Consider the following 16,786-nt stretch of genomic DNA (forward strand, 5'->3'; position numbering starts at 1 on the left):
AGCAAAACTAGTAAGCATATTATTTTCTACATATACTGCTTTTTGTGTTATTATCAGGGTTGGGAGGGTTACTTTTGAAATGTATTCCACTACAGATTACAGAATACATGCTGTAAAATATAATTTGTAACGTATTCCATTAGATTACTCAAGGTCAGTAACGTATTCTAAATACTTTGGATTACTTTTTCAGCACTGGTAGAGTTTTCACTTGTTTTGACTATAAAAACAATGCCAGTACAGAAAGACAAAATACACATGTTAAAAATATATTCTTATAAATCAAATTGATCTTGTTTTAAAGATTTTGGTGATATTTTTACAAGAAAACAATACAAAAATATTATCAAGAATACAAATTTTGCCCTAATATCAAAGGTATTACTATAAAAAAGAAATTATGATCCAAAATGAATTTTATTGATAAAAAAATATGATCGTGCATGTAAATGGCTAGAAATAGCATTTTAGCTTAGCGTAAAGATGACAATTTACACAAGGTTTATTTCTGTTTCTTCTGCTCCAAACTTACTTCAAAGTTACTTCTCTGTAGAATGAATGTAACACTTCATAAGAAAGTGTTTCACCGCTGTTCAAATGCACTTTGGATCACAACATTTATATGTATTCATGTTTTCCATCTGAAAGTACTAAATATTAAATGAAACAAATGGCAATATAATGCAAAGTAATCTCTTCAGTAATCAAAATACTTTTTGAATTTAACTGTATTCTAATTACAGTTATTTAAATTGTAACTGTAGTGGAATACAGTTACTTATATTTTGTATTTTAAATACGTAATCCCATTACATGTATTCCATTTCTCCCCAAACCTGGTTATTATTAGTGGAGATCAGCACAGCATCTTATAGACAAATAAAACAGGCTAAAAAAATAGGGGTGGAGTGGCACACAAACAAACACATAAAAATGTGCTTTTGCAAACCACAAACACTTTGCAAACAAATAAGTTTAATGTCTATATGCTGTGATACAAAATTACTGTGGTAAAAATGATGGTGAAAAGATGTTTTAAAAAGGAGTGAAAAACATTAGGTTACTGTTATAACAAAAGCTATATATTTTCACTATACAATACTGGTGTTTAGATAAAGCCTGTCATATTGCATTAGCCTCTGTAACTGAATATGGGAACACCATAATGATTTTAATCCAAAACATTTCACAAATCTAGCCAATTGAATGTTAGATTTTTATGTTAAAATATTATATTATGTTATATTAACGTTCAGAGGATTGTACCTGGGTATTCTGTTACTAGATAGACTAGAATAAGTCATGGGATACATACACCATACACCATAGCAATAAAGCAAAAATACTTTTCTAAACAAAACATTATTGGAACACAGACCGAAAAGGGAGAAAATAAATCCTTGCATTATTGATTTTGTGGTTGTTTGGCACATCAGTATTTTGGCTGAATTGGCTAGCACATCAGATATAAAAATAATTCAGAATTCATTACAATCATAAGTGGCTTAATTCATATCTTTTTTTTTAAATTAGACTTTTTGGGTAAAAACTGACAAAAATGTAACTCCTTTTTCACTAAAAATCTTGCAATTGCAGTATATGGAAAGACCAGTAAGGAGACTGCTAATGTCAAGTTAAAAGGTGCTGCCTTTATGTGCTATTTGGAGCTTAAAATTTGTGTACTGTGATGACTTGCATGGACTTACAGATCTGACAGATTCTTCTAATAACTTTGTATGTGTTCAGCAGAACAAAGAAAGTCAAATCTGGGATGGCATTAGGGTGAGTATATAATGAAAGATTTTTATGTTTTTGTGTAAACTTCACAAAGATTAGTTGAGTAATCATTTATAACAAGTTAAAGAAATTCATATGGAAACAATGGAGTTAAAGGGTTTGGTTAGATTTAGGGTAAGACTTTTAAAGTTTAAATGATACCAGTAAACTGACCCTCCTTTCTAGTAGCATTGATGCTGGATAGCGTTGAAGGAACTTCTCACTTAGATCCGTCAACGCAAATCTCACCTATAGGTCCATCAATGGCTGTGCCTCATTTGAAAGGCTTCGTCATCCGAAGGTCGGAATTCTCGGCCACATACGTCATTGAGGATGTCTCTTTTCATAAAAGTGAGTAGGACACTTCAAATGCAGCCTTCGAATGTGACCTTCTTTCATGGGAATTTGGAGGATGCATGAGTTGTATCCTTCGTGGGCACTCACAACCCACAATACTTTGCTTCAACAGAAATGTCTAAAAAAAATAATGCTAATTTGCCCGTGAATATGATGTTCAAACGCAAGTAATGATAATTCCTAACGTTAACGTCACAGCCAGCTCTCAGACACGATCCGTTTATGTCACAGCCAGCTCTGAGGCGATCAGTTAACGTCACTGCCAGCTCTCAGAGGTGATCAGTTAACGTCACTGCCAGCTCTCAGAGGTGATCAGTTAACGTCACTGCCAGCTCTCAGAGGTGATCAGTTAACGTCACTGCCAGCTCTCAGAGGTGATCAGTTAACGTCACTGCCAGCTCTCAGATGCGATCAGTTAACGTCACAGCCAGCTCTTACACCCGATTCGTTAACGTCACAGCCAGCTCTCAGAGGCGATCAGTTAACGTCACAGCCAGCTCTTACACCCGATTCGTTAACGTCACAACCAGCTCTTACACCCGATCCGTTAACGTCACAGCCAGCTCTCAGACACGATCCGTTTATGTCACAGCCAGCTCTCACAAGTGATCCGTTAATGTCACAGCCAGCTATCAGAGGCGATTCGTTAACGTCACAGCCAGCTCTTACACGCGATTCGTTAACATCACAGCCAGCTCTTACACGCGATTCGTTACCGTCACAGCCAGCTCTCAGACACTATCCGTTAACGTCTCAGCCAGCTCTTACACCCGATTTGTTAATGTCACAGCCAGCTCTCACAAGTGATCTGTTAACGTCACAGCCAGCTTTCAGACACGATCCGTTTATGTCACAGCCAGCTCTCACAAGTGATCCGTTAACATCACAGCCAGCTATCCGAGGCGATCAGTTAACGTCACAGCCAGCTCTTACACTCGATTCGTTAACGTCACAGCCAGCTCTCACAAGTGATCCGTTAACTTCACAGCCAGCTATCAGAAGCGATCCATTAATGTCACAGCCAGCTCTTACACGCGATTCATTAACGTCACAGCCAGCTATCAGAGGCGATCCATTAATTTCACAGCCAGCTCTTACACGTGATTCGTTAACGTCAAAGCCAGCTCTCACAAGTGATCCGTTAACGTCACAGCCAGCTCTCACAAGTGATTCGTTAATGTCACAGCCAGTTATCATTTTCGAAACCTCAGAAAATGACCATTCCTCTGGCTGGAGGAATGGATATGATGGCAGTGGAGGCAGCTTCTGTGATTATAGACATGGATTTGGAGAGCGGGAAATCTGAGAGAAGGCGTGATTCTTCTCATATTACACTGACGAAATCCAAGAGAGTGAAGAAAGTGAGAGTTGATGGCGATGAGTCGATCTTCAATGTGGTTTTTCTACAAGCCATTACTGCTCTTACAGCACATTTTGATACTCAAGACAAAAAGTTGGAAGATCTGATGGACCAGATGCGAAAGAATAGCATTATGGTGGCGGAAATCTCGAAGGCGGTTGAGTTTAATGCAGAGGAGATAAAAGATTGCAAAAGAGAAAATGCAGAGTTGAACAAGGTAATTGAACGTCTTAATAAAACTCACAACGATTTGGAGAGCAGAATGACGGAAGTGGAGCGTTACAAGAGGAGATGGAACCTGCGACACTATCAATGGGCTAAGCGAGTTTGAACGAGGATCCCCCATAGGCAGGTTGCTGGGATTGTCGTTGAAATAACTCCACATCTGGTTCACAAGCTGGAGGACATCATTGACTGTACATAACGTCGGGAAAAAGGAAGCCGGAAAGCAGAGACAAACGATTGTACAGTTTACAGTGAGGAAATACCGGGATGAGATCTGGAAAACGAAAAAAAAAAAAAAACACTCCCGTGTGCACAGATCGTGGAGTAAAATTTTTGGAAGACTTGACAAAGGAGGATCGAATTGCATGAGTTGCCTTGTGGCCACTAATCGAAAAAGCTCGAAAGGAAGGAAAGAAAGCTTACTCTAGAGGTCCACACGGTTACATTTTAGGAAAACGTACTAATATCACATAAACGATTGTTCCGGTTTGCTCATGCGAGTGTATCTGTTTGATTTATGTTAAGTTAGAGATACATCGGGCAGTGAGGTATGTGGTTGGTGCTTTTTATAAGCATTGAAACACGAAAATTCTGTGTAGCCTACTTAGTACACTTAGTGAACTAGTTGTTGATATCATGTTTTCTGTTAAAATACCATTTTCACTAACTTCGCTAAATGTCAGGGGAATACAAAACATGGTTATGAGGAAATCTATGTTTTTATTTAGTAAAAATCACGGTTCTAATTTCATTTTTCTACAAGAGATGCACTCCTATGGAATGATTTTCCGGACATTATTCAAAAGGAATTGCAAATTGTATTTGCAATTGCGTTTTCAATTTGTGGACGCATAAAATGTGACATAGCCTAATCCAAACGCAATTGCAAATCGCGCATTACCGTTTGCATTTTCGTTTAAGCGAACGCACAGTGACTGCCAGATTTCAAATGGAAAAGCAAAGTCCGTTTGCAACTGTGTTTCCCATATCTTACGAGTTTTGGCCCTGTCATATTTAAATAGCAATTTCAATTACCATGTCTGCTTTTTCACTTTCTCAGCGTCGTGTATGTAGCCAGCCAAAACTCAAATGGAATAGGCCTACTAATTCCCTTAGTATTTCCATTGATGCCTTACAGCGGTCATTCTGACCGTTCATACTAGACTGTACCAAATGTCATGTCATATTTACATTCGAAACTTCTATTGAGGTTTTAGAATGAAGCTTCTAATGTCTGTCGTCATATTTTATGGCGTCATCACCCTAAAAATGTATTGAATAAAATAGAATAATATGGATCAAATGGAGCGCCAAGCGAACGCAGATAGTCCTACGTAATACGATCTTTTTTTGTAATATATAATAGTGCTAGACTATATAAATACATAGGCCTATATATATTATATATTACCTGCTAGACTGCCCCGGAAGGTGCGTGCCTCGCTTTGTTTACAGCAAGTTTTTTCCACCACAGTGAAAATGTTTTCGAAAGTCTAAACGCCAACAAACATGGACTGAGGCGGAATATTTCGTTAGATAAAAACATGTTGTGAATTTTGGAAATCATTACATCTATCCTTTTTCAAAACATGTTGACTTTTGGACTTTACAACGCTCTGGAGTTATTGGAAATTGGACACAATCCTATGCAGCCACCACTGGAATCAAAATCCATGAATAAATGAATCTGTTATATTAATAAAATGAATGTGAAAATGTATTAGTTCATCGACAACCACAGAACTTGCTATTGTAGCTAATTACAGATACAAATTTGATTATTTATATTAAATTATTCTCCTAAAAGGGGGCCCCCTTTTTTGTTCAAGTGAGCCCACTTTTAGGAGAATTCGTTCATAATGATTTTACAGCATACTATTTTCATTATAGTTTTACAGCATGATATTTTTGCTCACAGTAAAACAAATATTGCTTTCTAAATCAGTTCGTTTTCCCACAGTTTAGCGAATGTTCATATTCTTTATTAACCGCTTTGGCCATTTTGGGTTTGGCCTATATGTGTTTCATACATGTCTAAGGTTTTTACTATGCATTGAAATACACTTTGGTGATGTTTTTATAAGCTATTGTATTGATTTGTTTTTATTTTACAAAGAGAATAATTTAATGTAAATAATCAAATTTGTATCTGTAATTAGCTACAATAGCAAGTTCTGTGGTTGTCGATGAACTAACACACACACACACACACACACACACACACACTCAGCCTATACCCTCATTCACTATAACATTAGTTCACTAATATAGTCCACTTGACTGGGTAAATAATTACATAGTTAATAAGGTAATTTCCAGAGGAGTATTAAACAACTCCACAAACAGCATTACCAGCTTCACTTATTACCAACCAGACTGACTTTATTTCTGTCAGACATCTACAGAAGTTCTTATTAAAACGTGACAGGTTTAGATGTTATTTTATTTTCATTTGATGTTACCATGATGGTGATTGGTGTTTGCTTTAGTTGGGCTCTTGACCCTTGACTTTAATATTAGTTTTTCTTTGATTTGAGTTAAAGTCATGTTTTTAATTAATTAATTAATCGGTTTCCCAAATGACACAAGTAACCTCCATACTGTAAAAAGGAGAACTGTAAATTAACAGTACATTGCTGGCAAACACAGCTAGATTACCGTTATTTTACAGCGCACAGAATCACCGTGTTTTGCACCTTGCAAACAGGTAGGCCAAAAAGGGAAATAATATAATTCAAGCAATTGCAAGCTGTTGAATGACTGTACAGAACTGGTTATGTGTTCACCTTTATTAATTGCTTAATTTTATTATTATTTTAATCTCTTAACAGATGGAAAAGAAAACATTTGCAGTGGTGGAATTTGCAGATGACAGTTCGGTGGAAATCATCCCAACCACATGGCTGGAGGAGACCACTGAAGTATGCTTTTGTATTCAATTAACTTTAAAGTAACATTAACTTACAATATTAAAATCAGATTAATAAAATACAAACAAAACAAAAAAAGCTTTTTTTTTTACAGGGATATTCTGTTACTGGACATTTCTGAACACACGGCAGTTGGTTCAAAAAAGTGCCATGCCTGACAAACAAAAATGGAAACGGTTCCGTATTAAAAAAATTTGGCTAAGAACAGGTACAACAGGATTAAAACAGGTCTATAGACTATGTGTATTGTCTGTAACTCATGAATATGTTGTTGTAAGGACCGCCTATTTACCAAACAATAGCCTTACAATGTTGTTTACATTTTTTGGTTTATTTCTAAAATTACTTTATGAAATGTAATATTCTGGCAACAATCTATATTTTCCAGACTCATATACAAAAGCATCCCAGAAATGCCGGCTTGTTGCAGAGACGTCTAATTTGGAAACGGAGGACACCTCAAATAAAAAGAGGCAGCTCAAAAAGCCAAGAAGATTTCAGTCTGAAACTGACATCTCCTCAGATGGTAAATGTTTAAATCACACAACATGCATGTGAAAGGTCAGTTTATTTATATTGTAAGGGCTGTCTGCAGAAAGTCACAGGAGTGCTCCAGTGGAACATAATGACATTTTATAGCATTAAGTAATTATACTTTTTAACATTTGGAAACATTATACTTTACAACGTGATTAAAACTGTGATTAAAAAGTAATTAAAACTGAAACTGTTAAAAATCTATAAAAAATATCTAAATACCAAGTCCACTGAAGAGCAAAATTGTCAATTACTTTTTTTATACATAAAACATGCATTTTGCTATAACTTTTATCTTTTATACTTTTTCTATATATTTTAGATGAGGGCAGATTTATCCCAATTCAGGGAAAAAATTGTCAAAACCTGTTCCACCCAAATGTAAGTCATGTAATAATACATGTTATTCACTCATCCGCTTTATTTAGTTTTCTAAAACTCTGAAAATTCAAAGCAACCTGCTAACATTTAACACTTTTCACATTTCTGGTGTGTTTTTAGATCAGCCATTTCCCCAAACATTCCCACAAGACAAAGGTTTGCAGAATATAATACTCTCCAGTTTATTTATTTATTTAACATATAAGGTATCATTCAAAATATATTTAAAGCAATATATTACTCTCTCTCACCCACAGAACGACAAATGACATCTCCGGATTTATTCAGTAAACATTTGAATGATATTAAACCTTTTTCAATGTTTTTTTTTTTTTTTTTTTATTTATTTGATAGGGACAAGTGGGAACAATCAACATGCACCACACTACAACATTTATAGCCAAGGCTAATTTGCAATGTCCGTCCCCAGATGGGTTTTCCACATAACAATACATACAGAAAGTAAAAAGAATACATTTACATTTACAAGAGCATTACTAAATTCTGACACTGCATAAAGAAATGTGCATTTGAGCGCAAACTATAAATGATTGCATACTTGATCTCTTTTTAAAAAACGCTTTAATTCATTTTTAAAAGCCCCCAGATCTAAGTCCTGTTTCAGCTCGGCGGGCAAGGAGTTCCAGAGCTTAGCACTTTGTACAGTAAAAGCCGACTGGCCAAAGGTCTTTTTCTAACGGGCACTTTCACATTTCCATTAGCAGCCCTCGAGTAATGGAGCCCACTGATCGAAGTGGGACTATGTGACGTCTAAAAACTTCAGGGGCTTGTTTATGCAAACATTTATACATTAATTTCAAGTTACTAAATTTAATAAAATTTTCAAAATTTAAAAAGTTCAACCTCTGCAATACTCCACAATGGTGTGTTCTAACAGTTTTTTATCCAATATTTTTAAAGCTCTGTTGTAAATCAATCTTAGGGGCCTGACTGTTGTGTCTGTTGCCTGTGACCAGGAGGTTATACAATAACTTAGGTGAGAAAAAATCATTGTGTGCATAAATGTATTTGCCGCATGAAATGTTAAACAGTCCCGTATGACTCTGAAACTATACAAGTTTGCCCTAGTTGTTCTAGTGATTTTTTTACATGACTTTCAAATGATAAATGGGAGTCCAGGATTTATCCCAGATATTTTACTTCTTTAACCTGGGCAATTCTTTGACCATTAATTGTCAGATGCAGTTCTTCCATGGGGTGTAATCTGGAAGCAAAACAAACTGACACTGTCTTACTCAGATTAAGGGATAGTCCTGAGTTTTGAAACCATATTGACACAGAATTAATATGTTGCTGTAACTGTTCTGTAATTGCCTCAACACTTTTGCCACTCACAAAAACAACTGCATCATCTGCAAGAAATGCCGGCTTGGCAAATGTTTATTGATACCTGCAGCTCTATAATAAATTGTTATTTTTACAGCAGAAGAGTCATTACCAGAGTCTTCAGAGACAAATGTGTCTCCCCTCCATCAAGGTGTGGAAATCAAAATGTGTTGTGTTATATTCATTAGCATGTAATACTTTGTAACCTATTTTGTTGTTTGTTGCAGTGTCAGATCTCCTCCTAAATGAGCCACAGAATTTAACTGAGGAAGCCACAAAAAGTAAGCTACAGTAGCAGCTCTTCGACACAAACATGCATGCATACATAGTGTTTCCCACAAAATATTATAGGGTCTGGGGGCAAGGTCCAGTCCAAAAAGTGGAGGTGATTAGGTATTATTAGAAGTGTACTGTCATGCGGCCACGTCTAGATAATTAATGGCAAAAACTGCATAGACATTTAAGGAACGAAATTTGTCATGTTTATTATTTCTCCATAGACTATTGCACAAAAGTCCTACAGAGATTGCAGGAATTATGTGAAAATCAGCAAGACATCCTCTCCTTGCAACGCAGTATACTGGCTGCTGTGGCTGTGCCAGGTGGCGAAGCAGAGGAGGAAATCCTTGCTGGGCCATGTCAAAATGTTGAGGCTTTTAAAGAGTTGGACATTGCATTGAACTACAAGGAGAAAAGGACAAAGATGGTAATAAACGTAATGTATGTAAGCAATAAGCAGAGGCTGTGCTGTATCGTGAATTCACGGCTGAAGGGCGTTAGGCACGAGGTGAAACGGAGAAAAAAAGACCAAAAAAAATGTCTTTATGTTTCTACAATCATTTCGAGATTATGTGAAATTGGTACAATATAAAAAATATATTACAAACTTTAATGGTGCTAATAATCGCGATTAATTACAGAAATAATGTACAACTAAGTTAGTTTTTTAAACGATTGACAGCACATATACAATCACATTTATTAGCAGACACTTTAATCCTTTCAATCAGCTATTGCATGATAATTGCATTATTTTAATCTGTAGAAGCCTATTGTTCCATTTTAATAGATAATTGTATTCTTTGTTTATATAACATTGTTGTTTTAGTTGTTAATGGTGTTGTTGTTGTTTTATAGATGAACTACCTTCGCTCCCTTGGGGTGCAAATCCAGGGGCAGCTATACGCAAAATGTTGCGTAAGGTGGCATCGAAAGAAGTGCTGAGTGCCTACAGCCTGAAGGGGAGGAAGAACAAACTTGCCTTCCAAGGCCTCAACATTTGCTCTAGTATAATAGGAAAGTTTCTTCTAACTCTTCTAACTTCTTTTGTGGAGTTATCTAAAAGTAACTATTTTATATGGAAGCCCGTTTTTGCCACTTTATTAACAATACAGAGTGTATATCTTGCAAAATCTGCTTCAAGGTGCAAAAGCGTATGTGACGAACGGATCACGAATTGACCGAGGCTCAGGATTTAAGGGAATACAGAAACTGAAATTTATTATGATGAATTATATTGATGATACGTGTAGGCCTATTTAATATAGCCTATAATGTTGTAATCCAACAGCATAAAGGGCTGCGTTTCCCAAATGCATCAGCAGGTGCAGTTGTAGGCCCATAGCATGCACTCAACCATTTTTTTCACGTTTTTCATCTGCAGAACAAAATTAATAAAGATTTCTGTTTACTAAATTCACTATGAAATGGGATGGTGGTGAATGCACAAAAATACTTTACATGTCGGCAGACATTAGAATGAATCTTATTAAAATGCATTTTTATGTATATTTTAATACAACATTTCGAGAAATTAGGCAGGTCCAACTTGAGAGCATCATGGTTTCAGGTCCTGTGTTCACATGTCAAAACTTGGAGTAATTTGAAAATGTCAGATGGTAATTTTATTTAATGTTTATTATTATTATTATTTTTATGGGCGAAAACGGACTTCTAGCCTACAGGTCAACAATATGCCTACACTTCAAATCTAACTCTATTTCTAATATAAATGTATATACAATGTACGTTACTGAGATTATTTAGACTTTAACAGAGATTATTTCATTCTATTTCTAGGAGCAACACAAAAAACTTCAAAACACTGAAGGCGACTGAGGTGGAAGACCAAATTGGATTGGCCCTGAAATCTGCCCCACACAGGACTTTAAAATGGTAAACACACTGTATCAGAATTTATTATTTATTTATTTATTATTTGTTATATGCGTTCATGTTAAGTGCATTTTTGGGAAACGCACGTGGATTTGCCGCGAGCGTTCGTAACCTTGCACGTAGAGAGCGCTCTCAAGAGGTAGATAGCCTACATCGTTATCGGGAAACCCGGCCCAGACTAGATGCGACTGTCACTTCATGACAGAAGATTGTTTCTTTAATTGTTCATCTAATTGTTTCATCTAATGTCCATGTAACGCGTTGTCTTTTCATTTTCTTGTTAAATTTGCAGATAACGGTGTTGGGAGTAGGCTATACACGTTTTGAGCGGATCGTGAAGATCAGCACATTGTATGTTGTATATAAATTAATTGTATATGAATCAATTTTGGTGTAAGTTATAGGCTACGGTTTGCAAAAAGATTTTTTAATTAAATAGATAAGTTTTAATTAAAATGTTTGTGCAATTTTATTTATTGAAATATTTTCATGTTAAATATTCCTGTTCCTTAATAAAGTTTGTTAACGCTGTGTTAGTGACTTATTTTAGGTTGATAATTAAACAATGAATCAACAAAAACATGGATTGTGTGCAGATTTAATTATTTAATACAAACTGATTTAGGCCTACTTATTTTCTGTAATATATTGTAGGCTAATAATAATATATTCATAGGATTCTTAAGTGTTTGAGAATAAAAATGTAGAATATGTTGTTTGTAGACCTATAATTTGTGTACAGGCATATCAGGATGTAGAGGTTAGGAAAACGTTCGAGGAACGTTCCGGGAACCTTTCGGGAACGTTCGAGAACGTTCCCTAACTTATAGGAAACGTTCTATTAACGTAAAGAAAACTTTCCTAGCTAACCAACAGGGAACGTTAGAATGTTTGTTCAGGGAACGTTCTGGGAACGTTCTTGGAACCTGAAAGTAACGTTCTGGGAACCAAAAATTGTTAACTGGGTGATGTTTCTATAGCAATGCAAACAACACTTACCAATTTACATGGAGTGAAACTCAGTCCTCCTTACCTGTTTAATAAATTAAGCAATCATGCAGAACATCTCCTGTTTTTAAATCCATAACGATCTCTTTCTCAACTGCGATAGCAGCAGTGATGACAGAATCAGCATATGAACATTCAGATCAGCAAGATCTGCTCTCTTCGCTTTAAAAATACTTACATCATTTAAAGCGTGATTGCATCACTCAATGCAAGCTAGAAGCCTTGGACCTGGAGGTTCTAGAAAGATGGCGCTGAGAACAGTCAAAAGTTTCGAGCTCTCGGTGCCAAACTTCTAATAGGAAAGCAGTTCCCTTATGACTCAGTTCACTTGACCAGGCACGGATTTAGAAAGCAGAGGCCCCTGGGCACAAAATCGTGGAGGCACCCCTCCCAGAAATTTTCAGAAATATGCTGGTGGAGACAGAAACGTCTGATAGCTCACCCTTTTTATTTTCTTTATTTTACAAAAGCACAAGGTTTTGTTGTTTATAGTCTTTATAGTCAATGATGTCTTACACTTATCTGCATGCCCCAAAATGACGGAGAATTTTATGTTGTTTCCGCTGTAATGACGGAAAAAAAACTTGAACAGGTGTCTGTCACTCCAGCCGGGCTGTGGTTCTCTGTCTTGTCGTGTGGCCACAGTCTTTCAAGAGCCACTGTCAAACAGAGAAAAGGCTATGTAACCAAGGTACTGACCACACCCTTCAAAGTGCAGGTGGTTCACCTTAAGGCCTTCGTCCCTGGTGAGATGAGGAATAATCATTGCATTTGTTATGCCCTGTGTGGCCACTACACACAAACGTTGAGCATACACGCCAGTTTAGATTGTCTGATCAGCTCTTTGTATGCTATGGAGGATGCACAAAAGGAATGTCCGTCTCTAAGCAAAGACTTTCTCACTGGATTGTCAATGCAATTACCCTGGCCTACGTGTTGCAAGGTCAGACTTGCCCAATTAGTGTTAAAGCACACTGGCCTCCTCATGGGCATGGATGAATGGTATGTCCTTACAAGACATGTTTTGCAGCAGGATGGTCCTCCCAAAACACATTCACAAGGTTTTACAACCTAGACATAGCGTCTCTTTCTTCACAAGGCCTCTCTGTTTAGAGCACTTGCTATTCATTGGCCATGTAGGCTATATATGTACTTAGGCTATGTATGGCCTTCTCTTTAGGTACAGGCTCCACATTATTTACACAACCGCCTGCATTCAGGCCATTATAATTTCCATAAAGTCACAAGCACTCTCATTATAAATAAACTCCCTGATTCACGTGTGCCTGCTAATAACGGCCTTGACTATGGAAGCGGTTTGATTCAAGACAAGCATCTGGAAAAAGATGAAGACCCTGTAATGCCTTGTAACTCCAAGCAAACCTCCATTTGCTCCAAAAAATTCGTCAGTGTTCATGCTGGTAATAAACCCGATGAGATCGTAACAACACTCGCAATCTTATCAATACAAGTGATGCCCTGGAAACGATGGTGCATCCGGCTGTGCAGAAATAAAATAACTAAAAAGCAAAATGCTTCATATGAGAAATGAATTGACAGGAGCGAACAAACAACTAGGGCGTGTATGTGTCGGGTGATGGATTTAGAACGGTACGTTAGGCGCTGGAACCTGTGGCTCATTGGTTTGGGCCAGTCGCGTAAAGACGTTAAGGCTTTTCTGACCTCAAGTAACCTCTTCAGCCAAGATTTAAAATTTATGGTTCGATTCCCAGCTAAATTATTTTTTATTTTTCCAATATTTATTATTTTCCCCATTATTCACGTCAGGCCATGATCTTTGTATTTTAACCTTCCACAAAATTGGATACTTTATATTTTTTAAGTTTGTATTTCCACATGATAGCTGTACAGGCAGTTTGCAACATATTTAACTTTTTATAAAGCATTTGAGAAATAATAATTCTTAATAGATTTTGCAACAAATTGCCCAACCTTTGTGTTTACTGATTTATTTGTTTACTTAAGTTTTATTCTAATTCTGTATTTTAAAAGACAACATTAGATCAGTTGTAAAATGGTCCTGTAATGAAAAGACATCTAACATGAAATTTTTTTTTTAAATCAAAAATAAAAATAACAAAGTCAATATTAACCAGTTATGCATATATACATGAAGATAACATTCAGAACTAAATCAAATCATACTTTATTTGTATAGTGCTTTTTACAAGCAATGTCACAAAGGGCATAACAATACCATAGACATCTTAATATCCAAACTTACTCTGAAAGAGAAGGAAAAACTCCCCCAAAAAACTCTTTAAGAGAGAAAGAATAGCAAGAAACCTCAGGAGCAATTCAAAGAGGGATCCCTCCTCTAGAGATGGATGGTTAACAATGGTTAGGACAAAAAAGACAAAAAAAAAATAAAAAATAAACAAAAAGGAAAACTACACCATATATCTACACCTATGTTTGAAAGTCACGGTGTAATTTGTGTTGTAGTTTCCTCAATTGATGAGGTGCAAAAAGTAATTTTAGGGTAGAAGTGGCTGTCTAGGTGGCTCATTGTCATCCTGGAGTGGAGCATGGAGTAGCATCGGTGTATAGAAGCTGGGACCTAAGTCAAGGTGGCAGCGGCTCAGCCTCCCCACCCAAGAAGGGGTGGAGACAAAAAGGCAGAATCAGGAAAGATAGAGCAGCAATGCAGTATAAACATTAAGGGGCAGCTTAAAAGTGTGAGAGGGAGATAGGGAGGGAAGGAGTCCCCAGTGGTTGAAATCTAACTAGTGTAGCCTAACTAAATCTAGAGGGCGGTGAGACCACAGAATATTAGGCTAACTACATGACTGACTGTCGATATGTTTTAAGTCTAGATTTAAATACTGAGACTGTGTCTGCCCCTTAATAACCACAGGAAGACTATTCCAGAGGAAGGGAGCACTATAAGAAAAAGCTCTGGCTCCTACAGAATTTTTCTTGATTCAAGGAACTACCAAATAACCAGCATCTTGTGATAGGAGTGCCCTTATAGGTGTGTACTGTATAAGATGTTCTGAGAGATATGATGGAGCGTGAGTGAAGTGCTTTTTAAGTTAATAACGGAAGTTTAAAGTCAGCTGTGGCCTGCACTGGAAGCCAGTGAAGTGAAGACTGGGGTGATATGTTCAAATTTCCTTGATCTGGTTAATAATCTAGCAGCAGCGTTCTGCACTAGACGGGTGCTTGGTAGACCTGAAAAAAGTGTGATTATGAAACTATAGATTACAATGCATTCAGCACTAGCAAATGCAATACTAAGACTGTCTGGATTGATGTCAGTTCAAACTGAAATGGACGCATTTGTAGAACAATCTCAAAAAGTAATAATGGATGTAATAGTTACGACGTATACATAGGTAAAGAACTGCAGAAAAATGTCAAAATGTGTATTATGTACAATAGTATACTCAAAATCATATTTACAGAGAGAATATTTAAACTTTTACACACACACACACACACACACACACACACACACACACACACACACACACACACTTACACTTACACACATACCACGGTTCCAAATGAAAATGTATCGGTTACCTAACGTAACCTCGGTTCTCTCTAGATGAGGGAACGAGTATTGCGTAAGCTAGCTTACGCTACGGGAAAGATTCATCTTTTCTGAGATATTGAAGCCAAAAAATTATCCTTAAATTTTGTATCCATTGTCAACGCAGTGCGGCAGCTGCAGACCTTGAGCGGGCTATCTAGCCAGCTCATAGGTTGCTCTGCGCAACTGCTGCAGCCTATAGACGAGCTTGGGCTGAACTCGCGATCCAATGAGAGGCGTCCGCGGCTCACTGCATCAAAGTCCGCCAAAATGGCCGTGACTAGAGTGCATATAAGCGTAGTTCGTGAGGCTGGAACCCTGGTTTTCATTGACTGAAGCGAAAAGTCGCCGTGGGCGCGAGCACGGCTGGCTACGCAATACTTGTTCCCTCATCTAGAGAGAACCGAGGTTACGTTAGGTAACCGATACGTTCTCTTCACGAGAGGTTCTCTCAGTATTGCGTAAGCTAGCTTACACTACGGGAACCCATTGTCAACGCCGTCGCTGCCAAGCATCCACTGTATGAGCCCCAGGGAATTAAGGGGGGACCCGGGGGAGCCCTTATGAGTGGGGAAATAATATTTGGCCAGCAAGAATGCGGGTCATTGATTGTCTAATACATAAGCACATAGTGGGAAGGGAACGACAGAGCGGCGGTGCCGGTCTGTGTGGAATGTGACCCATCAGTGCAGCTCACCAGGGGACATTTTCTACACATAGGGCTGGTCGTGTGACAGAGCGGCCAGAGAATGGGCGTGCGCACGCATTTGTGGGCGCCTTCATTGACTCTGACGCTCGAGCGGTTCGTAACCGCTTTATGAGAGCGTGCTCTGATAGGGGCACGGGATGTGTTATGCTTGTGTGTAGGGGCGAACACTGGGTTGTGGGCACATTTTCTACACATAAGACATGTTTGCTCTTTACAAGATTATTTGGGTTACCGTGAAAACGGCGTTTGAGTGCAGGCAAGCGGGCAGTGTCACCGGCTTGTTGGCTGCTAAATTCACCACTGTAGTAACCTGAAAGAAGGGGACTGACAGGGGGCAAAGCTTTGACGGTGGTCCGGCCGCGGCGGGACTGAGCCGTCGTTTGTTAAACAAAGTTAGGAAGACTTCGGTTGCTCTGGTTTCA

At 37.7% G+C, this 16,786-nt stretch overlaps 1 protein-coding gene and 1 long non-coding RNA gene across 3 annotated transcripts; both read left to right on the forward strand.

Moving 5' to 3' along the window:
- The first annotated feature begins 1,746 nt into the window (after positions 1-1,746).
- On the forward strand, positions 1,747-6,634 carry LOC127624598 (uncharacterized). Its single transcript, XR_007968199.1, has 3 exons — positions 1,747-1,782; positions 2,032-2,127; positions 6,550-6,634. It is a non-coding gene; the product is annotated as an uncharacterized LOC127624598 (long non-coding RNA).
- Positions 6,635-6,759: 125 nt separating this feature from the next.
- On the forward strand, positions 6,760-10,205 carry LOC127624552 (uncharacterized). Of its 2 annotated transcripts, XM_052099324.1 has the most exons (5): positions 6,760-6,856; positions 7,037-7,174; positions 9,141-9,194; positions 9,414-9,619; positions 10,051-10,205. In XM_052099324.1, the coding sequence occupies exons 1-5, from the start codon at positions 6,799-6,801 to the stop codon at positions 10,135-10,137; spliced, it is 543 nt and encodes a 180-aa protein (XP_051955284.1). In that variant the 5' UTR covers positions 6,760-6,798; the 3' UTR covers positions 10,138-10,205. The 2 variants fall into 2 exon arrangements, 1 of the variants encoding a protein (XP_051955284.1); XR_007968191.1 differs by lacking the exons at positions 6,760-6,856; positions 7,037-7,174; positions 10,051-10,205 and adding an exon at positions 8,966-9,064 and having other exon boundaries at positions 9,414-9,703.
- Positions 10,206-16,786: the final 6,581 nt, after the last annotated feature.

This window comes from Xyrauchen texanus, chromosome 31, assembly GCF_025860055.1.
Source record: "Xyrauchen texanus isolate HMW12.3.18 chromosome 31, RBS_HiC_50CHRs, whole genome shotgun sequence".
NCBI classification, from domain to species: Eukaryota; Metazoa; Chordata; class Actinopteri; order Cypriniformes; family Catostomidae; genus Xyrauchen; species Xyrauchen texanus.

Coding starts and splice junctions, on each gene's coding strand:
- LOC127624552 (XM_052099324.1), top strand. CDS start 6,799: ATGCCTGACAAACAAAAATGGAAACGGTTCCGTATTAAAAAAATTTGG. Junction 6,857..7,036: donor AAAAATTTGGCTAAGAACAG/GTACAACAGGAT, acceptor TATATTTTCCAG/ACTCATATACAAAAGCATCC. Junction 7,175..9,140: donor AACTGACATCTCCTCAGATG/GTAAATGTTTAA, acceptor TGTTTGTTGCAG/TGTCAGATCTCCTCCTAAAT.